This window comes from Centruroides vittatus, unplaced genomic scaffold (assembly GCF_030686945.1).
Source record: "Centruroides vittatus isolate TY-2023 unplaced genomic scaffold, ASM3068694v2 contig_549, whole genome shotgun sequence".
NCBI classification, from domain to species: Eukaryota; Metazoa; Arthropoda; class Arachnida; order Scorpiones; family Buthidae; genus Centruroides; species Centruroides vittatus.
Window position 1 is genome coordinate 3,955,917 of NW_027122325.1, and position 25,618 is coordinate 3,981,534.

Here is a 25,618-nt window from a genome sequence, read left to right on the forward strand (position 1 = left end):
TAAAATCTTAAAAATTATTTAATAGCATAAATGAATTTAAAACAGAATTAGTTTCTTCTTGAATTGGCTATTATTGAGGAAGATAAAACAAATAATTATGAAATAATAATTCTAATGATTGAATATTTAAAAAAGTAACAGCCTACTTGCAAATGATTACTTATGAATTAAATTACCCACTTCAGATATAGAGATTGTTTACTTAATTTTCATTTTGTAGTCAAAATGTAAAATAAAGTTTCATAAATATATGATTGATTTTTTCAGATTAGTACTTTTTGATCTAAATTTAATTTTAAGAAACATTTAAAAATAATAATCCCTTAAATATTAGTAAATAAATCTTTTACCAACTATAATATACATTATTGAAATAGATTTTTGAATGATCAAATCTCTAATTTAATTGATAAAAGTGTAATCATTTTAAATTTTCAGTTTACAAACATCAACTAAGATTTATATATATAAATTTTTTTATGCTAGAAGTATGTTTATTTTAGCAAGAATATATGAATAAGAATATGAAGAACTTGGGGAGACAGTAGGTTAAGCCACATTATACATCAGTTTTATAATCTTAAAAGATAGAAATAAAATTTATTATTCATGTTTCCAGTCAACTGTATTTCATCCTAATTGGCACAAATAAAAACTATTCTTCATTCTTGACTTTTTACAAATACAGTACTGCAGTTGTGGCATATCCACTCTCCCAAGTTCTTCATATTTATTAATTGTTCTTCCCAAATTCTTTGCATGCATTGTTTAAAATTATAATTATTTTTCAGAATAAGCTTTCTCAAATCGAGACGGATCAAGCTCAGTTTTCGCCGAAGATAGATCGTTGGTCGTCGACAAACTCATTGAATAAGTCGAAAAAAAGTAAAATTTGCTCCATTCAATAATAACAAAATGAAATAAAATTTCTACGAGATTTACAAAATTATTTTTATATTTCATTTTTTAAAAATATTTATATATATGTAATGTTTAAGTAATACAATATATGCTAATGTTTAAATATAAATATTTAAACATTAGCATATTTGAACATGTTTTTTTTGTATTATATTCCCTTTATTATTAATTACGACCTGAAAATTTTGTGAAAAAAATCGACGAGCAGTAAATGTGCTAAAATTTGTTTTCATTTTAAATAAATATTTTGTCAAGAGTTTTTAAATATAATGATAAGTTCTTATTGCTTCAGATATAATTACAATGAGAGAGTACAGTGATACACATGAGCATTGTGCTAAGTTGAGTTATTCAAATTTCCTTTTGTACAAGAAATGATCACTGTCGAAAAACTGTGTCCCAAATGACTGTTATGAAATAGTTATTGTATAATAAAATTACAACTGAATTTTCATTGTATTATAGTTTTACTTTTTAACAATATTGCAAAACAGACACAACAAGCAATAAAAGTTATGATGAGACTGATGATAAATTTACAAGATATGAAAGGGGCAGTAAAAAAGATGTAACATCACAACCCTCCAAGGTCGGCACACATTATATCTGGTTATGGCTTTTCATACAATGGCAAGATGATCACAAATACATTAACATATGAAGGAATTGCATTTCCCATTCAGATGTCATGATAGTGTCAACAATCTACAAATACAAAAATACCACGTTGCGTAAAATACTTTGAAAAGTCTACTACCCAGTATTCTGTACAAGTGATAAACATAATGTTAATTCTAATGAACTATTGGCTCAGTTTAGGCAAGGATTAAATACAATATTAAAATTTTTGGAATCCCTTACTTTAAAGGAGGACATAGTCTTCTCTATAAGGAGCTTGTGCTATATGATTAACTTCACAAGGTCCCTTTACAGTTGCATCAGTTCCACTGTCAATGTGCAATTGCAGTTGCTGTGGTTTGTCTTGATATTCACATAAAATGCACATTAAAACACTGTTTTATGTAAAACTTTTTTAGTCAATTTCATTTATGTACTTTAAAAGCCTTTTGTTTTATTTATGGATTTAAATATGTTGCATATTTATATATTAAAAAAAAATAAAATAAAAATAAAAGGAACTGTTTAGAGAGGACTAGCCTCAAATATATTCTGTATATTAAAATCTCTTGGATGATTCTTTTCTCCGTTCTCCGTCGTGATGCTCATTCTCACCAGAGCCTACATTTGCACTTTTAAATGACAGCAGATTTCCGAACAGAATTTGGTCATTTGTGCACCGTTTAATGCATCTTGTTTAAAATCTCTGGTAGATTCTTCAAGTTTTGGATTGATGATCTAATTTGTAACGGTGATAAGGTGAATAGGGAGGTTTCGTTGGATTGTCTTCCTTAATGCGTATTGTGTGTATTCTGTCAGAACCCATGAGCCAGTCCTCACAAGTTTTATGTTGGTCTGGGGTGACGTGTTGGTCGAGCCATGTCCTGTGCCAGTTGTGAAATTTTTCATTCAACTTTAATGACACATACTGATGTAACTGAAAACAAATATACATATAAAAAAATTAATACAGATTTTAAAAACCTAAATATAGTATATAAATATCAGCAAATTCAAAGTTATGTTATTCAAAATTTCTTATTAACAAATATAAATAGTTTTATATGTTTATGGTGCCAAATTGAAAATAAATTCCAAAATACATATCAAATAGCATAGTACTAATAAAAACTTTTTGTCTTTTTTGAACCAAATTCCCTACTCACAATGATGTCAAGAATAAAATTACAGTACACGCAGAAATTTTTATTGTCCCCCTCATTTAATATAAAAAAAATCTGTTTTAATTTTTCTTTTAAGGATATTAAAGATCATATATCCAAATAAATATTTATTATTATTTTTTAATATATGTATTTTTGAGCTGCAATTTTCAAATTACAGACCTATACTTTTCCACCGTCATCATCTGGCCTCTGTTAATCTCAAAAATGGAGTTAGATAGATATGGAAAGTTTAGGGGCTGGTGGCCCCAATTAACTGTATATGAACTTCCAGTCTGGTCCAGAAGTTATGTGATTTCAATTCATAATTTTTACCTTACTATACTGTGATAAATTTAGTATAGAATTGGTTCTTATAATAAACTGAGATCAGTAATATATCACACAGCCATCTAAGGTGTACAATATTCACATGATCTGTGATAAAAGTCACCAGAAAAATATCATCACCACAGAGAAAAAGTAATCACAATTTCAGATTTGGTGTCGAAGGTCATATTTATTTAAAATAAATTGTGATTAAAAATTGCAGCCTGCCATGCCATTGTGACAATGTCACAACAAGTAATTTTTTCTATTATACAGTAGACCCCCCCTATAACACGGCAAAAAAATTGTGATCGGGTTCATATAACACGCTAAAAGAGACTCACATAACATGGTAAAACGCCATTGCCGACTCGTGTCAAGACAGGATTGGTTGATTCTGGACCAATAGTGGACAAGCAGCCAAACTACTTGCTGCTGTCCAGTGCCAGGCATATATATGGAGAGTTTAGGTGGAAAAGTATTGATAAATTTTTATACAGTTCTTGTGAAAAAAACATTTACAGTATTATTCAACGGCCATAAAAATTATATTTATTAATGATGTCTCCAAAGTTCAGTGAATTCTTTGCAGAAAGAATAACTTATCAGGAAATGCATCCGCCGTTCATTGAGTCGCTTCGCGACAAAAACAAGCTTAAGCAATGGCGTCTTCGAACGGTGCATACTCTGTAAGTAATCCAACAATTTTTTGTTTATAGCATAATTATTCCCAAAAAATTATACATGATTTGGAAATGTTGAGTCAAATTATTCTAGAATCGATTAATTTTATGGAAGAAAACCTTTCAAACAGCCGTAGCCCCTAAACTGCACACGTGCCAGGCTGTGATTGGCTCATATATTTAAGGGACTCGTACAATACGGATTCATATAACACGGAACGTATCTACCATGTTATAAGGGGGTCTACTGTAATTATAACTAGGCTCAGTTAAACATAAATAAATTTCATACTATAATTTCTCAATAATAATGTAGATTATCTAATTAATTTTAATTGTTGTTAATGATAAAAAAGAAACAATTTAATGTTTCAGTTTAAATTTATGCAAGAACAAGAAAAAACATTTTACTCAACACCAGAAATCATTGTTTATTGCAAATATTTCTGAAAGTTGATACCAAAGCACAGTCTAACCAGTAGATCTTTTTCATCCAAATACATACAAACATACATACATATATTACTAGCAAGTCTGAAGCAGTGGCCAATCTAAGTTTGCCTGGACATTGTGCAATTTATCAGTCATTTGAAGCACTGCCCAAAATTATTTTTAATTTCATACTTTGTCTGGAAGGTTATCAGGCTAACCTAGTTTTGCCAAATGCTTGCCATGCAATCTCAGTAATAACTAAATTAACATAATTTCCAGATTAGAACTTGTTAAAATTGATCAATTATATATTTTTGTTTAAGAATGGAGGAAAGAATTCTTGACAAGTTTGACACACAAATACTATCTGGCAATCAAAATTCTTAAGATATTTTATCATATTAAAATTGAAAGAATATTTTTGAGATATTACAGAGAAGATATCAGGGCACCAAATATTGTAAAATAAACAATAAATAATATCAATCTAAAATATTTCAGACGTAAGTTAATTGCTTATGCATGCACGTATGTAGGGAAAAAAACAGTCATTTTTTCTATTCTAGGCATAAATAGAAGCAAACGTGATAATAGCAATGTGTTTGATGTGCTAAAGATAACCAGAAATAGTTTTTATAAAGCTGGAATAACATTCAAGAGAATAAGAGAAAATTTTAAAAACTGATGATGATCCAAAGACAATATATCTAAAATAATGGAATAGATTTTGATAAATATAGCCAAAACTATCAATCCTCTAATAGAACTTTAAGATTTTCTAATTAAAATTTGATTAAAAAAGAAAAAAATAATAATAATAAAAAAATAAATTTGAAAAGCTAATTTTCAATATATTTAGATACATATAAAATTTATTTCAGACAAAAATCTTCAATCTGCATCTAAAACTAAAACACACATTTTGCAAAAATTTATCCTTCTCAAGAAAATGGAACATCAAGAACTTCCATTCCGTGAAACCTCTATCTGTCATTCCTGTATCAATTGTTTTCCCATACCTATCAGTTGTTTTTTCCAGTCCCCAAATATAGACCCATATATATATAATGTTAATTTTTCCTGTATTCTTCATTCCCGCATAGTTCATTTTCCCTCAATGTTCGATTTGTATTTTAACTAAAAGAAAAATATTATCATGCATCAATCGTTCTACCCACAATAAAGAGCACTAAATTGAGACACTGAATTTTGTGTACTAATAATAAAAGCTCCCCATATTTAAAAGTTAAATCCAAAGTCCAAGTTAAAAACTAAACCAATTTTCCAAATAGCATCTCTCAATATATTGTATTTATCCAATAGGATAATAAAATACACTAATGTATTATAACATTGTAATCATGCCAAAAGACAGACAGATTATTGTCTTTTCCTTGATAATTCTTGCAATTATTTACATAGCAATTAAACATATTTTATTTTATTGTACATACTAGGTGCATTTTCTAGTAAGACCACATAAAGCCACTTTGTTAAAAGATGGTTAAGCTTTTTCTGCTTTAAGTTAGCTGCTGAAGCAGTGAAGTTTCAAGTGCTTCAAACAGTGCTTCACAGTGAAGTACAAAGTGCTGATAACAGAAGTTAAGATGGCTGCCAACATAAATTATATGCATATTACATACTTCAAATGAAGATTGTGACATACAAAAATGTATTTTTAACTCATTATCTGAAAAATTAGAAATGCACTTTTCCACATAATCTTCTATTCCGACATAAATATTTTCAGATTTATTAGTAATGGTGAAAGCATGCATTATATTTTTGTTGTTTACCACATAAGTAATTGCATTTTTACACAATATCAAATTTTTCTGATCGGCTTCCTCCAATATATTAATGCATTAGGTATTTGTACGAAAAGAAAATAGAACAAATGACAGTATTCTTAACAATTTTTTAAAAATGTAGAATAAACACACTTCCAAGTGCCATATTGTTTAGCATTACAGAAAGCCATCATATAGACATACCAATGAAAAATACATGTTTCACATGAGATAAACAATAAAATCAGATGTCTCAAATTTCCCATGTCAGTTGTTTTCCCGCATCAGTCGTTTTTCCCCAAGTCCCACCAAAAAGAATAGATCAAAGTTTTACTGTATTCAATTTAGTTGAAACTGTGTAGATATGTAAATGATTGGAATTCAGTTAAATTTGATCACTTCTTTATCTTGTAGGTGAGGTTGATAGTGCTTGGTCTGCAAAAGTCTTATTCACACATTTAAAAGATATTACTGTAGAAATGATAAACTGTAATGTTTAATTTATTGATTTCGTTATTGACTTTTTCAGTGTGCATTTTTTATGTTACAAGTGTTTGGAATGGAGATGTCTATTATATAAGTGATATTAATGCATTTGTCAATGAGTATGATGTTAGGTCTATTGGGATGAATTGTTTTATCTGTGATTATGGCTCAGTCACTTTCTAATACTGTCTATATAGTATATTTGTAGTATGGTACCTGAGAGCTTAATAATCTGTGTGCAAGCTTTTGGTGTATTATATATGCTATTTGATTATGCCTATGTGAATGGTCAATTTGTGCTGAGCTTGCAACTAGAAGTTATATGTTGTATTGTTTCTGGCATGATGTGACATTTTCTGCAAGAGTCATTTGTTAGTGATATTTTTATATAGCTTCTACAATTTTTATTATTTATGACCAGATCTTGAATGGCAACCCCTCATACACCCTCAGTCTCTCCAAACAGACAGCCCCTAGTCAGCTAGTAGTTTGATGCAGTTTTGTCAATTTATTGTAATTATTAATATCACATTACACCCAAAATTATTTTATTTAATAAAAACATCACTTTTGTTCCTGGCCTTCAAGGCCATCTCATGGCCCTGTTTAAAAAAAAAACTGTTCTATAACTTTTGTTTATCATTTTAGATTAAATTTAGGAATCAATAATTAAAGAACATAGAGTGGCGCCATTCAGGAGAAAGAGTAAATCCCTCATATGTAGCATTCAAGACAAATGCTGGAAATTATACATCTCTAGAATTTATCCTGAATGAAAATAAAACTTGGTATATTGAATGTTTTCTGGAGACTGAAATGTATGTATATGTACCATGACAAAAAACTGTCCAACTTTTTCCAAACTGATTTGAATATTGCATTACTAATTCATTCTATCTTAAAGATATTTTTCAAATTTATAAAAATCATAAGAATATAGTAGAGGTAATTATGATGCAAACTATGGCATGGTATTAAAACACCTCTAATTTCTATTCATATTACATTGAATACTCATAAGTAAGCTGATGAAATCTTTATGCCAATGTTCTCTTTTTCCTTGAACAACATCTGAAAGATAATGCTTGTCCACATAATGCTCACAAATCTTTAGCATCTTCATAACATTGAAATTGTTTCTCAGCATTTCTTCACTGAAACCTGTCTGGGAGACCAGTGGAAGATATACTTCATACTGCAGACAATTTGCAATTAATTGTAAATGCAAGTTGAAGAAACAATTCACAATAAGCTATTGACCATGAGATTTAATTGAAATATATGTTTGTTCTTATTAATGCATGTAATAGGTTGAGGGGACCATACATCTTATTCTAATAATGTTTTAAATAAGTGTTTAAAGACATCTGTGTCAATTTTCATCAACTTCTAATGTGCTATTCCTTGTTGTTGCATAACTTGATGATAAGTACAAGAATTCATTAAATATTTTAAGAGTCCTTTAACTACTGTACTTTTTCAATTCTAAGATGCATCATAATTTAAGTTCAATTTAATTTTGAACTTGAATTTTATTTTAAAATCTTTCCATCCATTAAAAAATCCTAATCTGTCTTTTATCTTAATTTTCTACATTGTGGTATATATTTCCTGCAGTAAATTACTAGAATGAAAACAAGTAATATACTGTACACCACTCTTTACATTTGAAGAGTATCTAGAGTTGAGATGAAGCTAACACAGCAACATTGTCACTATCACTTTTGATAGGAATGATGACTTAACAGATATAAAGCAAATAAGCAGTAAATAAAGTAACTTGTTTATTATTGTCTTTACTAAGAAAGCTGCACACAGATTCTACAATATCCAACGAGATGGATTCAAGAGTTGATCACTTAATTTTAGCATATATACAGTAGTAAGTAAAAGCTGAGCCAACTTCTAAATAGCTTTCTGAGAGTCATTATATAGAGAGAAGAAATTAAGGAAATTTATTAGCTTTTAAAATAAAAAATTAAGTAGTAGTGTTAATACCAAGTATAATTTTATGTATTAATAAGTAATATCAATTAAAAAGCAAACTGAATTATAGAAAATGGGAGAGAACTAAAGATGATGTATATGTGTCGGTGTCTTTTTAGTAGTTTTATGATCAGAGGTTAATGCCTACAGCATGTAAAGGATTTTTTCACTTTTTAAAGACTTTCATTTCTAAACTTATCAAAGAGGAAGCTTTTGGATGAATTTGTAATTGTGATATAAAATCAACAGTTAACCCATGCCTGCTTTTAAACACAGATAAAACCCATGGGTTATTCATAAGAAATTACAGTACTTTTAATTAGAAGTTGTCACAAATACAATTTACTGATTCAGTTTTAATTCTAAATGTTATTTAGAAAAATAACCTAAACCAAGTTAAGTTAATCACTGTCAGTTTTATGCAAAAGATTAATCAAGTATTTAAAAACTAATAGTTAGTATTTGAAATACTCAAAACTTCATTTTACAAAATAAATTAACAAACTGAATTTTGAATACTTACTTGTTGAGCATTCTTCATAGATAAGTACTTGTAAAGTAGGTAACTGTTGCTATCAATTACAAATATCATTTTACATGAGTTAACAATAAATTTACAACGTTTGACATCTGTATTTGTTTCAGATGGAACATTTGTTTGGCCTAATTCCATTGAAGAAAGCCTCTCTGCAGCTTCACTTCTACTTTCTCCTTTATTGTCTGTACTCACTTCAGGCTGACCATCTTTTGTTCCTCTTTCTACATGATGCTTTGCTTCCCTTTTCCAACATTGGATGTTTCTAATAAATAAGGATTTAAAATTTTAGGAAAAAATGATTATTCATAGTTCATAACTATCTGAACATGAAATGCTATATAACAATACAAAATATAAATAAACATTACATTTATTTACATACTTCCTTTACTAAATAGCTTTCTTGTATTTTATGTTATTTGTACAACAAAGAAAACTATTCTTGACAATAACATTGTTTATTGTAGTTAAAATAAAGATATTGAAACAGAAAAATAGAATATATTCTTATAGAATATCTTTTATTTTGAACTGAAATGAAAATGATATCATTCTTATTATTTCAATAATATGCAAGTACTATCTTGATTAGATTTTTCTAGTCAAGATTTTCAAAAATTATCAAATTATAATTTTATATTTTTGGAGATATTTATATGCTCGGATATTATCTATATAATATTTCATATTAGGATATTGATGTTCAGATTTTTATCATTTTGAAATTTTGAATCAAGTTTATAATTTTGAACATATTTCATGAAAAATTAAATAGTTATTTAGTAACTTAGTAAAGTATGACTGTTAAAATTGATAATGGAATTATCAGCTAAAATTTTTCTGTCTTCGAAACAGACAAAAATAACATATCAGAGAAAGACAAAGTTAGGTATGTGCTGTAAAATTATTGACACAAGATAAGGACTTTATTATATAGGGGACTAGTTTTAGATCAATTAATAAAGCAATCATAAACACATATTTCATTAACTGAGCTGAATAAATAATTGAACTTCACATCTCTGGCTCAATGGGAATTACACAGCAGTATGAAATTGTTATTGACAAACCCAAATTCATCATGGAAAATAAATGTAACATTCCATTCAGATTTCTAGACTAATTACAGGTACTCCTCACTTTACGACCGAGTTCCGTTCCGATGACTACGTCGCTAAGTGAATTGGTCAATAAGCGAGGAGCTTGTGCCGAGATATAGGATCGTTGTAAAATTATACAAATTATGCAACAAACTTCAAATGTATTCATAAAAAGACTATTATAGTATGCTATTAGCCTATTATAGTATAAGACTATTATGTATGCACAAGCCTATTATAGTACGCTTAGTGTGCATGTCACCATTTGCCACTGACCGACACTCAAGCTGAGAAAGGGGATTCCCCGAATTGCAGGTCAAAACTCGATCGGTCGTAAGTGTGAGTGGTCGTTAAGCAGATAGGTCGTAAAGTGAGGAGTACCTGTGTATAATACATACATTCACACAGTCAAACTTAATTCAAATTTTTGGATAATTTGAAGCTGGAGTAGCTTAGTTCACACTGAGTGAATAGCAAAAGTAAAAAACAAATGTGAAACTGGTCTGGACTGCAAAAAGCAATTGCAAATTTTGAGCATCCAATCATTTATAAACAACAGAGAAACATCACTGGTAAAAACAAAACACTTTTGACATTCTGTTTTTAATCACTGCTGCATATCTGTTACAAAAATTGAAAGATATTTTAAAAATAAAACAATATTGGGTGAGAAAAATGTTCAAAATTAAAGTGATATTCTTGCAATTAACACTTTTTATGTGAACTCTGTTGTATGATGATTTTGTAACGATCTTAAAAACTGCTAGAAACATCCAACAACAAATGCACTGTGATAAGTGGCAAAATTTTTTGCTAGCAAATATATTCGACAATTCTCAACTTCTGAATGATTTGTGAATTGGTAAAATTCACCGGAAACAATGTCATGTTGATGTGTTATTCAATCTGTTTTTCATTTTCGCCAGCAATTTGCTCTTGGTGTTTAATTTGAACTATTTTGCACTAACTATTCCCCTTGAATTTTATATATAACACACATACATACATACACACACATCATAAAAAAGAAAAATACATTCAGTCATCAATGAGCAGGAAGCTTGTGATCATGTGTGACTAAATTCAGTTAATTCTCTCATTTTGTTGTTAATGAGTATAAATCATTCATGTCGATTTGTAAATTATATGATTAATATACACTCAAACCTGTTTTTGTGCGGTCTTTTTTTGTGCGATTTTTTACACGTGCAATGTGTTTTGTGCAATTATTTTTGTGCAGTATACCAATTTGATTGAAATTCGTATACCGCACACAAAAAATCACACAAATAAAAAATCGCACAAAAATAGACCGCACAAAAACAGGTTTGAGTGTATTCACAAATTGTAAAGTAAAAAATAATAATCCTACTTTTATTTTTTTTTTGAAATTGTGTAATTTTAAATTTGATTGTTGTTCTTTTCATTTAAAAATAAGTTTGAATTTATTCAAATGTGTTGTATTTATTGTTGTGTGTTTGTTACAAATCATAATATTCTACTCTGTCAAACAAGTGATTTCACATTGCTTTCTCTAGAATAAAATTCAAAATATGCCTTACTACTTGAGCTAAACAGCCGATCTTCATTTATCTCTAAACTACTTAGGCATTTTTTGAATTTTTTTTCTACATTTCTAGAAAAACATCATGGAATCATTTATTTGACATATCCATAGGAGTGTTAAGTGATAATTCTATATAGTAGTTTTTGAATTAATACATTATGGTGCAAAGTTTCACTACATTTTTGGATAATTTCAAATCAAAATTCTTCTTGATTATAATTATTTCAAATTAACAATAACAAGTTTATATTTTATATCTTAAAGAATTTACCTTGGTAAGAAAACTGGTTTTCTTAATAAATGATCTTTAATCCTTTCTGAAACATTTTCATTATGGACATGATTTTCAATATACTCTCTCCATTTTCCGATAACATTGTTATGTTCTGCAGCATCTGTGTCTGTGTCCAGTAACTCAATTGTAAGTTTTCCTTCAGTCTTGTACTAAACAATAGTTAAAGAAAATGTTTGCATTAAAACTATTAATTTTTATTATAGTGAAAACAAAATAAATTTCAATATCTTTTAACATTAAAACTTCTGTTCAGTTTACTTTATTCAACAAGCAATTTTTTTTACAGATGACTCTCAATAAATTAAATTTGGTTTTTGTCTAGTTAACTACCATAAACCCAATGTACTTTGTGTGTCTGTGTCTACACTAAAATAGACAAATACAATTTTTAGAGTCATTTGTGTTAGTAGAGTAAATCTCATTAATAAGATTACTCAATATAACAAGTCAGACATTATATTGCTTAATAAAGAATCTGAAATAACATTATTGTCATAACTGTCCCCAATACAGATAACTCAGAATGTATATTCCAGACATGGGCAAATGCGGCTCTTTTTGAGTTACATGCAGCTCTTGCTGAAAGTGTTAATTTCTGTTTTTTATTATTATTTTTACAATTTTATTTTTATAATTTTGTGAAAATATGTTTTGCAACTTGAACACAAACTATATGGTGTATTTTCTCGGACACATGGCAAATTTCATCACTAATTTTTCTTCAGTTGACTGAAGAAAAATTAGTGATTTTGCACAATGATGTGTTAAAAGATGTTAAATGTGTTAAAAAATGTTAAAAGATATTGAATATATAATTTTTCTTCAGTTGACTGAAGAAAAATTAGTGATGAAATTTGCCATGTGTCCGAGAAAATACACCATATAGTTTGTGTTCAAGTTGCAGAATAAGCACCGGCACGGTTTCATAAATACGAAAATATGTATATTAAGAAAATTCAATATTTGTTTTATATTATATTTACATTATATAATAAAATCATGTGCCTTACCATACTATCTGCCACGACAGTACAGAACTGCGGCTCCCATGCATTTTGCAAAACCTACATTTCGGCTCCCATTGAACTCTTGCTTGCCCACTCCTGGTATATTCTGTGAGTTATCTGTTTTAATGAAACCAATGACCATAGGCTAGGAGTCCATAGTTCCTACTGTAATCTCTGCTAATGGTACCTTTACTATTAGTCTATCAGGGATGTAGCCACTTGGGACAGAAAGAGTAGCCACTTCCCACACTCTTGCCAGCCTTGACTGCTACCCAACGCAAATTTAAGTTACCAGCATAAAAAAAGTCACAAACAGTTGACCACTGGATGAAACAGGAAAAAAAAAAAAAAAAAAAGGCACATTGGACTAAAATACTAGGCTACATGAACAGTAACAAGGTAAAGAATAATAAAGTTTAATACTTGTTCTTGTTCAGGATTTTTTTAATTGAATGTTGTCATGTGTATCATTAATTTGCATGTTACATGCAAGGAGCTTCCATACAGATATGGCAACTCCTTGCACAATGATGTGTTGCTAGTGATCTTGCACTATTATGGTTTTTATAGTAGCCTATCTACTTATGATAAGTATATGCAAACCATTAGCAATACAGATAACCCAAAGTCAGAAATTTCTGGTTACATCCCTGATCTATACAGAATAATAAACTCTAACTTTCCACAAAAATACATCAGCTACAAATACCAATTTTAGACATTTGCAATTTAATAAAAATTCTGAAATTTGGATTTCCCAAGTAATTTCTTGTGCTAATTTATGAAAAAGACTATCTCTGCAAAATTATTTGATATTTTAAAGATTTATCTGCAATAGCTGATCAAGATACATTAATAGTCAAGAGAAGGTTATCATTTTATAAATAATAATAATTTGGTAACTATGTTTTGACTTTGCTCCAGTATGAATTGAACAAATCATTTACATGATCAAAGCCAAATGATATATATAACTATAAGATTTCAGAAGTTATTTTATTTACATGATCAATATAAAAAATTAATTAATTAATATTAAAATTTACCAGAATAACTTTAAAACAATTTTCTTCACTTAGTATTTGTTCTGCTTTTTTTTGGTAATTATTTTCAGCAGATATACGTTGAATAGCTGTGCTGCAAGGTCCTCCTGTAGTTCCAGATTTTTGTTGTTCCAAATAAAGTTCTGTGCATCTAATGCAATTTTCATCACTGACAATATGTTGCAGCTGTCAACATATAAATAAATTACATTTTTAATTATTATTATTATTATTATTATTTAAACCTCAAATTTATGGAAAAACATTAAACAAAAATTTATATTAATTCTATTTTTGGAAATATATGTCTAATTACTTTTATTATTTTATTAAAAAATAACAATTTTATTATCATACTATATCATGTTCATTTTTATCCAATATTTATTAAGTATATTAGATATTCTCATAGAAATGATATTGCCAATAAATAGAATGAAAATAACATTGGAATTTAGATTATCATATGCTCTTCAGTTAATGAAACAAGAAATATGTAATTACTTCAATCTTTTCTTAATCACAAATCTTTGTTGGTCTATATCAGAAGTTTCTAATCTTTTCTACTTTATATACTCTTTCCATGAATTAAATTTCATGAAAATGAAAAATTTCATGTTTCCCTAAATGTCCATAAATTAAAAATAGTTAAAATTCTTGATTGAATGTGTATTAGTAATAAATATTCAATGATTTTTCAAATTGCAGCCCAATAAAAATAAATTGTAGAGCTATAAATTTCCACTGTTGTCTGCTGTCTGCCCTTCTTTCCTTAATCTCAAAATTTGTGTGTGTTAAAATTAAAAATAACACATTATATGTCCACGTAAGGTTAAGAAAGAAAAACTAAATGTTAGATAGATGAAAGACGAGACCAGATATGGAAACTTTGGGCAGGAGGTTCTGATTAACTATATATGAACTTCTGATGCAAACTGAAAGTCATGTTATTTCAATTCAAAAATTTTCCCCTGAAAGGTGTTAGATAGATGACCAGCATGACTATTTAAATTAAAAATTGCAGCCTCGCATTGTGACAATGTTACAATAAATAATTGCTTGTTGTTAGTTATAATGTTTATAAATTTCCTATTAAACTAAATATTTGGATCCTATTAAACTATATTTTATATAATTTAAAATTTTTTTATTTCATATTTTATATATATCAATGAAAGAAAATATATTGTATTAGAAATTATAAGATATGAGACATGAAAAATAAAGTTGGTTATTACTTAAATTAACTAAAACAAAACTCATTACAAAATAAATATTTTCTATTGAAACTTACATCAATTCTCTTACCATAAGAGATTAATATTTTACTCTCTCTCTAGAGAATGTAATCATCATGTACTTTGTATTACAGTAGAGCGTCGTTTATCCGAAAGCCGATCAACTGAAACGTCGGTTAACCAATAGCTTTCCAGTCGGACTGTGTGATGCTGAATCGAACGTTTTTGATACTAGATTAACTTCTAAAGTATAATTTTTTTGTTTTTATATTTTTCAATATATTTATTTTGTTTGTGCAAAATAAAGAAATAATTTTTAACGATACAATAGCCATGATTATTATTATAAAAATTTTCGTTAGGCTTAAAATCGATGAAAATTCAACGTGAAGCAACACGCGACAGAGGGAAATTTCAACATGGGATAGCTTAATATATTTTTTCGTACATAATCAGTTATCCGAACAACCCCAGTCCCCAATTGATTCAGATAAACGATGCTCTACTGTATTTACAATACATTAAATTAACTTGGTTAAAAGATAAGAATATCAACTTATATACTGGTAGTAAATTTAAAAATGTACAGAAGATTTTTTATAACCTTCAGTGATTATCATTACATAAACTCTTTAATTTCAATTTATACAACAATTCAATTAATATTTGCTGGTTTGTAAGTTGATTATTCTTATGTAACTGAAATAATATGACAAACACTTTAGAATTTAATAAGATTAAATGAGTTACAGAGAGAAATTTTGAATTCATAATCAAAAATCTATTTCTGCAAATGATTGTAATGTATTTAATTTCAAAATTATTTCTTAATCACCAGACATTTTTTTTTTATAAAATTTCAAACAACAGCTAAATGAAAAGACAAGTGCAGAGTGGGAATCTTATGTTTTATTTTCATTCAATGAAAAATACTTTTGTTAATAATATTTTTATTTTATTAATATTTTTAGTAAACAACTATTTTTTGATATCTAAAATTCTAAAGTAACTTAAACTACTTAAACAACACAGACCAGAACGATAAAAACATAAAAGAGATAACAACAAATACTGAATTAGTTTAGAGAAAAAAAAATAATTTATTCCATAACTTTTAATTTAAAAAAATAAATAAATAATGAATGATAGTATAACAAAACTTCTTTACCTGGCGTACTGTATACTGGACAACTTTATCTAAAGTAAAAGCTATATAGGCATGAATACCAAATAATTCTCTTAACGTATCTTCATACTGGTTACTATCCATATTTCCATCCAAAAGATTTTTCACCATATCTAAAAATACTGTATAATATTCTTCAGCATCAATCTCACCTAGAAAATAGAAATACTAATTACCTTCAGATCAAAAGATCATTGATTTAAACAAAATGTACATGAAAAACTTCTTTAGTACTGTACTAGTATATAATCACAAAGTTAGTAAATTTTTGAGAACTGTTTGCTTTTACTCTAGAAAATGATCCTGTACTTAAGCAAATGATTTGTAAATTTAAGGAAAATTACAAATCATTTAATAAACAAATAATAGTTGGATAAGTTTCAAAAATGTAAGCCATGATATAGATTTTATTCTGTATAATTTTATACAGAATAAAATTTAATTATTTAAAATATAAATTTTAAGAATTTAAAAATCAAACCTTTAAAAAGGTTTTAAATGTCAAATTCTTAAAAATAATATTCAAATTAAGATTTATTATTATTTCATGATTAAAGTGTCAGTTATCTTCTATAATGTAACTTGCCATTTTTAGTACACAGAAAAACTCAAATATTAATAGTCTCAGTTACAGAGTACTTTCTTGCATTTTTTCTATTGTTTACCACTTATTAATTTTCCTATGCAATATTTCATTTATTATATTCAATGACAGTTCACAGTGATACACTGGCAAATTCTGCTACAATTTGTCACAATTCAATTCTCCAAAGGTTTTTATGATTATCACTAATATTGCATGCTTCATCTATTATGATGCACCTAATATAATCTATTGAAAACAAATATAACAGAAAACAATTTAACAATATCAAAGCTCCTGTAATTAGTTATCAATATTGTATATGTTTATTTGTACAAACTATAAACTATACAATTTTTACAATAATACATTTTCTAACATTTTGAAGAGTAATTATAATCATCAAATCAAAACTGTATATTTATTATATCTATCATATATTTTAAAAACCACTGAAATCTTACTTTTTGGTTTAAGCCTGAGAGTAACTGCAACTGATTCTTTTCTATCTTTCTTTTCTTTTTGATCTTCTTCAACTAAAACTGTTGCTCGTTCATACATCTTTGTTAATCGTTCACAAAGAATATGATGGAGACGGAAGTACAGATACCAATTATTGTTGATAAAAAATAATGCATATGTATCATCCTATTAAAAATATACATTTCTTGAAATATGAAAACATTTCCATGATTAAATAAATAAAATTATTATAAACCACTGAATATAACTTTTAAACTATCAATATATTATATATGGAAATAACTTACAGGAATGGAATTCTGGTGATGAGTAATTCGTTCTTTTTTTTCTAAACAAATTCTTTCCTTCATATCTGTAGATTTTTCAATAATTTCCTTATGAAAGGAGTTTGCTACACTAGTAGATTTTGTTGCATTTTCCATATTACAATTTCCAGTCAAATCTACACCATTTTTACAAGCTGATAACAGAACAGAAGACTTTTCATCCGTTTCTACAACGAAAATGTGTAGCATAAATATTTTAACAAAACAAAATAGCAAAAAAAATTTAGCTATTAGATATCCAAAATAACAGTGACACACATACACAAACTTTTAAACTGAATGCATTATATATATGTGAATTGAAGTATTTTTGTTTATTCAAAGTTTAACCTATCCCATGTTGAAATTTTTCTCTGTTGTGTGTGGCTGCCATGTTGAATTTTTGTTGATGTTAAGCTTAATGAAAATTTTACATTTTTAAAAAAAATAATTGTGGCTATTGTATCGTCCAAAATTATTTTTTTTTTATTTTTCACAGACAAAATAGATATATTAATAAATATAAAAACGAAAAAAAAAATTATAATTTGAACGTTACTTTTAATATAAAAATTATAATGACTAGCAACATCTAGTTCCAAAAACATACCGATACTGTAACGAGATATCTCAGGTCAAACGCTTGAGGTCAGAGGTCGTGACCCCGAGAATTGTCGGAATAACACAGGACAGGTTAAGGAAGCTAGCTAATCTTGTTTTGAAACAAGTTTAATTTTTCCTAAACTTGTTTTTTAAATTTTTTTGCATGAAACTTATTGAAATTAATCTAAAAATATAAGTATTGAATTTTTAAATTCAATTAAAAGTATTATTATTTTCAAAAGAATTTTTCTACTCACATCAACAGTTCTCTAAAAAATGTTAAATATCTTAAGTAAAAAATCATTTTGTAGAATAAACATATCTTGCGTTTTGTATAAATCAGCATTCACAAAACAAAATTTAGTTTAGTGTAGTACAATAAGTATAACAGAAGATGAATTATTTGTATATTTTTCAGAGTGAATCAGTTTCAGTATAATTTTGTATTGTATATTATTTTTTTTTAAATGTGTCATCAAAATTCATTTTTGAACAAAATTATATTTTCCATATGATACATTCAACATTCAATAAAGAAACCAACAACATTTAAGCATTTTCCTGAAAATAAAATTATTTTTTGTTCCAATTCACATGCTCAATCGTCATATTCTACATTTTTAGATTACTTCCATAATAGTAAACAGTTAAAAGATTAATCATAAGAGAGAAGCTAGTAAAAAACACAAATTAATTATATAAAATAATATGTTACCTTCTTTTTCAATTTCATCATCAGATAATTCACCTCGAGGTACACAAAAGAAATCTGGAATGAACTGCCTTAGCAACTGCTTTATTTTTTGTTTTTCTTCTTTATGAATACCTTGAAATTAAATGAGAATTATTTTTTATAAAATAATATAAAAATAATTGTTACATAAGAATTAATGTAACATAATAATAATATCAATTTAATATTAAATTTTTCATAATCATTTTAATGTTATACAATGAAGAAAAAAGTTAATTATGTCTAATTCCATTTTTCCCTAACACAATATGTCAGAATAATTCATTCATTAGTTGCCCACAATTTCATATATCATCAGATTCTGTAGCTCCTGATTATAAATAAACCTGATAAAATAAATAATTATGAACTGTCAACAGAATTGAAATTTGTATTGATTCTTTATCCTCTAATGTCAATGGCTTTTTCAGGATTGAATAATGAATACAAGACATAACTAACATATCTTTTTTAAACAAATAAAATAATAATAAAATGTAATGTTTTATAATAAGTTATGCTATATTCTTATATAATGTATTTTTAAAACACAATATTTTAAAAACAAAAAATTACCATCAAATATGATTGTTTGAAAGAAAATTACAATATTGCTGATTCTCTTCAATATATTATGAACAATAGCTTTTTCTCCCTATTGCTAAATCAGGATATTTGTTGTAGTATACATCTTTTCTGGACATTCTTGAAGTTTCTAGAAAAATTTTTCAGAGTTACTTCAACTATCAGTCAATATCCCAATGGACATTAACAGATTATAACAGATAGTTGAATTCACTTCCCTTTTCATATGCATACTTGATGGCTTTGGTCATGACAAGTTGTTTCTCATAGTTAAAATCTCTTTTTTTCTGTTATAAAACTATTCTCTTATTTTATTTATTATTTTCAACATATTTTCAAATTTTATTCACAGTTTTTTGTTTTTATTGTTATTATTATTATCCTATCTTTTAAATAAGTTTTTATCTTGATACTACATTTCAGAAATCCATTGATAACTATAAAAATAATGAAATTTATTGCATTTCTAATAACAATTTTGTTTATAATTAACCATAAAAACAATTTAATTTCTCTTAAGTAATTTTTACGCTTACTCCAAAATTCATATGAATCTATGTCACATTTTCATTAAAAAAATTTAATATTCATCCATTAATAGTCATCATAAATTTTATAGTGTCACTTCAAGAAAGAATTTTATAAATTTCTTTACATTCTATAAAAATAAATAATCTTAATGTTTTATAACATTATATTTTCTTTTGAACCTAGCACATATTTCTATCTTATAATAAATTTTTAAATCTTAGTAACATGGTTAGAACAATGATGAGGCAGTCTTATAACTTAGAGTTAAACTTTATTCTAATCTAAGACTATACATGCATTTCTTCACACATCCATAACTTGGCATGCAACTGAACAACAGGTTTCTTCCCACCTTGAGCTATCTTATGTAGGGTGTTACCAGTTCATACAGTTTGCTATATCAACACTTGCTTTAGTTTAGTATTCCCTAACAAACATACTATCATACAAAAGAAAAAAATCTAGAAAAAATGATATTATTATATATGAATGAAAATTTTAGTTTACAGTAAAACTACATTTTGTTGGATTTTGGTATTGTTGAGTGTTAATTTAGAAAATATAAATACTGTTTATTTATTTATAATGTAATTAAGTAAATATGGCAATTGTTACCATATTTACTTGAAATATAACATCAAAAATTTATTTAACTTTTTAATAAGCTTTTTAAATCACATCAATGGTTGACAGATTGAAATAAAATTAATCCAAAATAACTGTTGTGATAGAAACACTTTCTCTAAAATTTCTGAGAGGCATTCATGCAAAATTTTTATTATGTCTGCATATATGATAAAATAAATATCTCCCAAAACATTTTGATTCAAATGCCATATTTACAAAAGAGCTAAAAATTCAGTTATCATCATCTACTTAATATCAAACAATACTTCTTTTTATTTCTTGGGAAAGAAACTGTCATATTATGTGATTATAGGATTATGTTCTTCAAACATAAGTATTGTACTTTGTCTCAGTTTTTACTTTTAATCATATACTGAAAATTTATAAAAGCTATTGCATTCAAGACAATTATTGTATGTATAACTTTTGCAAGGTTTTTATATAAACTACTCAATTTTCTTATGAAGAAATGCATAAAACAATATTTGATCAGAGAATAAGTAACTTACTTTTTTTTTAACCATCCATGTAATTTTTTCAGACAAAATTTTTCCCCTTTTTCCTTAGATTTATCAATTTACAAACTGATTTAATGTTTTTCATAATGATCATATTTGATATTCATTATAACAGCATGAGCATATCCTGTCTGTAATTGCATTTTTTATATGCAAAAATGTTTTAAGTTGTAAATATATCCATTAAGCAAATATAATTTTTATAATTCAATTCTCTATTTCTATGACTTATTTGAAATCTATGTAAAGCTTTGCAATTTTATCTTAAGTTTCATCAAACATAATTTCTTTTTGTGATTTCAAAACTTTTCACATAATATGACAGTCTTCATCAATCATTAAAACTTATGGTTTCCAGCTTCAAAATTATTGAAGTGAAAAAGTATAAATGAAAAACATCAATGATTCCATTTAGCAAGGTCCTAGTTTGCAATCTTCTGAATGAGTGAATAAGTTCTTCAACTGTAGAATCATCCCAGACAATTCATTTGTAATCTTGTCCTATCCATTTGTGCATGACACTATTCAGCTTTGATTAATCATCTTGCTTTTGTTCTTTTCAAACAATCGAGACAGTCAAGAATTATCATAGTCATCTTGACTATGATAATTCTTGACTAAGTCTCTTCGCACATTTTCTACCAACCTGACTATCTTGTATGTAACAATAATGTAGCATCAGATATGGAACTCATTACACAGACTCCTATATCCATGCTCTTAATCAGATCTGAATTTTGAAGGGAATGTCAGTTCAGTTTAAACAATAACAAACTATAAGTATGTTTACTTCCTGCTTTTCCAGCAGATAGAAAATCTGGGCAGTCTCACTGTCCATTTCAGTAAAAGTTAATGGGTTGTGTGACTTGGGTGATATGCTAAAATCTTACAAGAGGTATTTTGAAAAAATTGCTGAAACTTTAACATGGCTAAGAAATGATCTCTGGCTATATAATCTTCTATAGCTTAAATAATTATTTTGAATAATATCATACATTATTGCAGTATAGTTTATTGTACTGTAACTAGTATAGCAAAAAAAAAAAAAAAATTACTAGTAAGCCAACAAAATTTTATTTAATTTTCTACAATTGGTATTTACTTTATTTAACATATTTGGGGTATATAGTAGTCCTACAAACTCAACTCAATGTAGACTGAGAAGGTGACAGATTAATAAAAATGACGAGTTTTGTGACAACAATGATGCTAGACTAAATAGTGAAATTTTCATAAATGTATTATATGTGCAAATTCATATACATATTTACTATATACCACTAAGGACTATTTCTATTTTCAGTTAAATTTTAATAAAAAAAAATATTGGCTATTCAGTGACACCTTGGAGAATGGGTTATATTCTTTGTTAACATGTGGAATGAATGTTATTATCAAGTGTCACCAGCAAAAAATAAGATAATATATTTGATCCTAGTGTTAAGTTATGGAGATAAAAATGAGATTGCATGTACTTTTTTCTTTTTTTTTTTGAATGACATGACAAGTTTTACAGAATGTCCAGTTATTAACAGTCCAGTTTTTGGGACTCTATTGTATTATCATATTTTCTGACCAGGAATTTCTCTAATATTAATTTATTTCATTTAGAAAAAAATTTGATGAAATTTATTGTAACTCTGAACACACTTTCAAGTCCAGTGCAATCCGTTTTTAAATGTTTAACATTATATTAAAATTCTCTATTCAGTAGTTTAGTTCTTCCTGCAGTATATAATAACGTTAAAGTTGGCTTATAACATTAAATTTATAATTTGTCTTGGATATTTAATATCATTCTGTGGTATTAAAACTATAGTAAACTCATACTGATTAATGATCCATATGTAATAAATATAAAGAACCTATATTCACTAGCAACTTATTTGTTGTATGATGCTTTGAAGTAACCATTCCATAAATTGAATAAAAAATTCAAAAATATTTTAAGCAATATACAAGTGTGCATTACATAAAATTTTTTAAATTATTAAAAAACAAATATAAATTATAATTATAATTATAATATACAAATAACATTAAAACTACAAAATGCATAAACAAAAAATAATTGATTTCTATCTACCACTTTAATACAAAGAAGAAAATTTAGTTAGAATAAATGTGAATATTTTAAATATAAATAAATAATAATTAATATTTATAATCTGAATAGATTATGATTATCAAAGCAGAGAATACAAATAATAGAAGTGAACATTATGAAAATTATCATCATAATCATCAATCTATCTATCATAAAATATAATGATCTTATGAATTTTAAATAATTGGTTAAATTGATTTACAAATAAAATATGAAATAAATTATTATTAAAATTATCATTGATTTACCTGTTTGTCTTTTTACATGATGAATGATGAGATTAGCTGCATCCTCCAAAATAGTTCTATCTTTATACTGTAGTGTAATATGAGGACCAGAGGGAATTTCACCAGAACATTCTTCAGCTTGTTCATGTTGCTATAATAAAATTTAGTTTATGACAAATTACATTTTTAAAAATTAAATTCAGTCATTAATCATCATATTAATATTTTAATATAATAAAATAAAATAGCATTGTCATAGCTAAAGTAATTGATATTTTCAGGAGCAAAAAAACTAATTTATTTACTAAGAAAACTGGCTAAATAATAAAATTGAACAACATTAAAAAGTATAAGTATTAAACAAGAAAACAAACTGAAGACTGCTCTTTAAAGTTCTAGAACAGAATGATTCAGGAGTACTTCTTTCCACAGTTTTTTTAAAGATAAGCATGGCATTCTCTCATTGAATGAAGATCCAGACAATAAAAAAATTTTTGAATAGTATATTGCTGCTAAGCAACACTATTAAAAAGTTTCAGAAATACTAATATAGTGGAACCTCACTTAACGAGCATAATTTGTTCCAGAATATTATTCATAAAGTGAAACACTCGTTAAGTGAAACAATTTTTCCCATATAAATTAATGTAAAATACGATAATGCATTCCATGCTGAAAAAATACTCAAATATTTTATGTATAATGTTTATTCAAAGAAAATTATATAATATACATTATTAAGAAGCGTGAATCAACCAACCTGAAATGCAAATTCAATTTGCAGAAAACAAAAAAAAAAAAAAAAAAAAAAAAAAAATCACATAATATATCTGATAAACATGCCAAACGATATGCCAAATTCTTGGACTATGTAAAGGCTATAATTAAATATTAGAAATTAATTAATTCGACTAGAGGTAGGCAGTTACGCTTCCATCTTGTATTAAATTTAATAATTATGAATAGTTAATTTTTAAATAATCAAACATCTTTACTACACCCGATACATGTAAAGCTATACACCAACCAAAGCTGATTATGTTCGGCTTTGGTTGGTGTATAGTTAATTTTTAGTTCAGACATTTATAAAATTTAATTTAGAATTGGTCATTAAAAATTTATTACGAGATGGCATCATAACTGCGTACCTCTAGTCAAATTAATTTATACTATTTAATTATAGCTTTTACATACTCCAAGAATTTGGCATATTATTTGAGGTGTTTATTATATAATGGACTATGGTTGTTGATGTTTATATGTAATATGTGTGAACACAAGTATTGAAAAATATGTAAGATGGAAACAACAGTAAGATGCTAGTGGAATGAGTGCTAAACACAGACTGATGCACACAATCCAGGACTTCCCCTCTCCTTGACACTTGTTATCAAAAACATCACTCATTAAGTGAGTCATTACTTTACAATTTGTTTTGCTTGTTATATGAGGTTCCACTGTACTTAAATCCAAAAATTTACACTTAATGCATTCAAAACAAAGAGAAATCATGCGAGAAATAACCAGTGAAATATATATATATATAAAAAATTTCTTTCATAATACATCTTATCAGCATTAAATGAAAAACATCTGCAGATGACATACACCCTAAATTGGTCTACTAATCTAAATCCTCATTGATAGAGCTTTTAAAATTTTATCAAATTTGGCATTTACAAGATATTAAAATCAGAAACTACCATTTTTTATAGTTCTGTATAGTGTTGTGGGACTGTGAAAATTACAGTTCTCCCTCTCCTAAATCACTAGCCATCTACCAAGTTATCATATCAACATACATAGCTACATTTAAGATAACCAAAAGGACAGAGCCTAAGGAGTGGCAGTACAATGTATGAATATCAGCTTTTTAAAAATGTTCTTTGAATTATTTTTTTGCTGTTAATTGTTGTAAATACCGTATACTAGT

At 26.9% G+C, this 25,618-nt stretch overlaps 2 protein-coding genes across 6 annotated transcripts in view; one reads left to right on the forward strand and one right to left on the reverse strand.

Moving 5' to 3' along the window:
• The window catches only part of LOC136978713 (uncharacterized), a 101,802-nt gene extending 100,433 nt beyond the window's left edge, over positions 1-1,369 (forward strand). For both annotated transcript variants that reach the window (XM_067274492.1, XM_067274493.1), the window contains exon 29: positions 792-1,369. In XM_067274492.1, the coding sequence (XP_067130593.1) occupies positions 792-908 (117 nt within the window). In that variant the 3' untranslated portion in view covers positions 909-1,369. The remainder of the gene's footprint in view (positions 1-791) is intronic.
• The window catches only part of LOC136978712 (paired amphipathic helix protein Sin3a-like), a 141,130-nt gene continuing 116,881 nt past the window's right edge, over positions 1,370-25,618 (reverse strand). For all 4 annotated transcript variants that reach the window (XM_067274491.1, XM_067274490.1, XM_067274489.1 and 1 more), the window contains 9 exons: positions 23,707-23,836; positions 19,073-19,183; positions 17,737-17,942; positions 17,431-17,614; positions 16,366-16,535; positions 13,963-14,145; positions 11,886-12,058; positions 8,933-9,209; positions 1,370-2,476 (listed from right to left, as the gene is read on the reverse strand). In XM_067274491.1, coding sequence (XP_067130592.1) covers positions 2,258-2,476; positions 8,933-9,209; positions 11,886-12,058; positions 13,963-14,145; positions 16,366-16,535; positions 17,431-17,614; positions 17,737-17,942; positions 19,073-19,183; positions 23,707-23,836 — 1,653 coding nt within the window. In that variant the 3' untranslated portion in view covers positions 1,370-2,257. The remainder of the gene's footprint in view (positions 2,477-8,932; positions 9,210-11,885; positions 12,059-13,962; positions 14,146-16,365; positions 16,536-17,430; positions 17,615-17,736; positions 17,943-19,072; positions 19,184-23,706; positions 23,837-25,618) is intronic.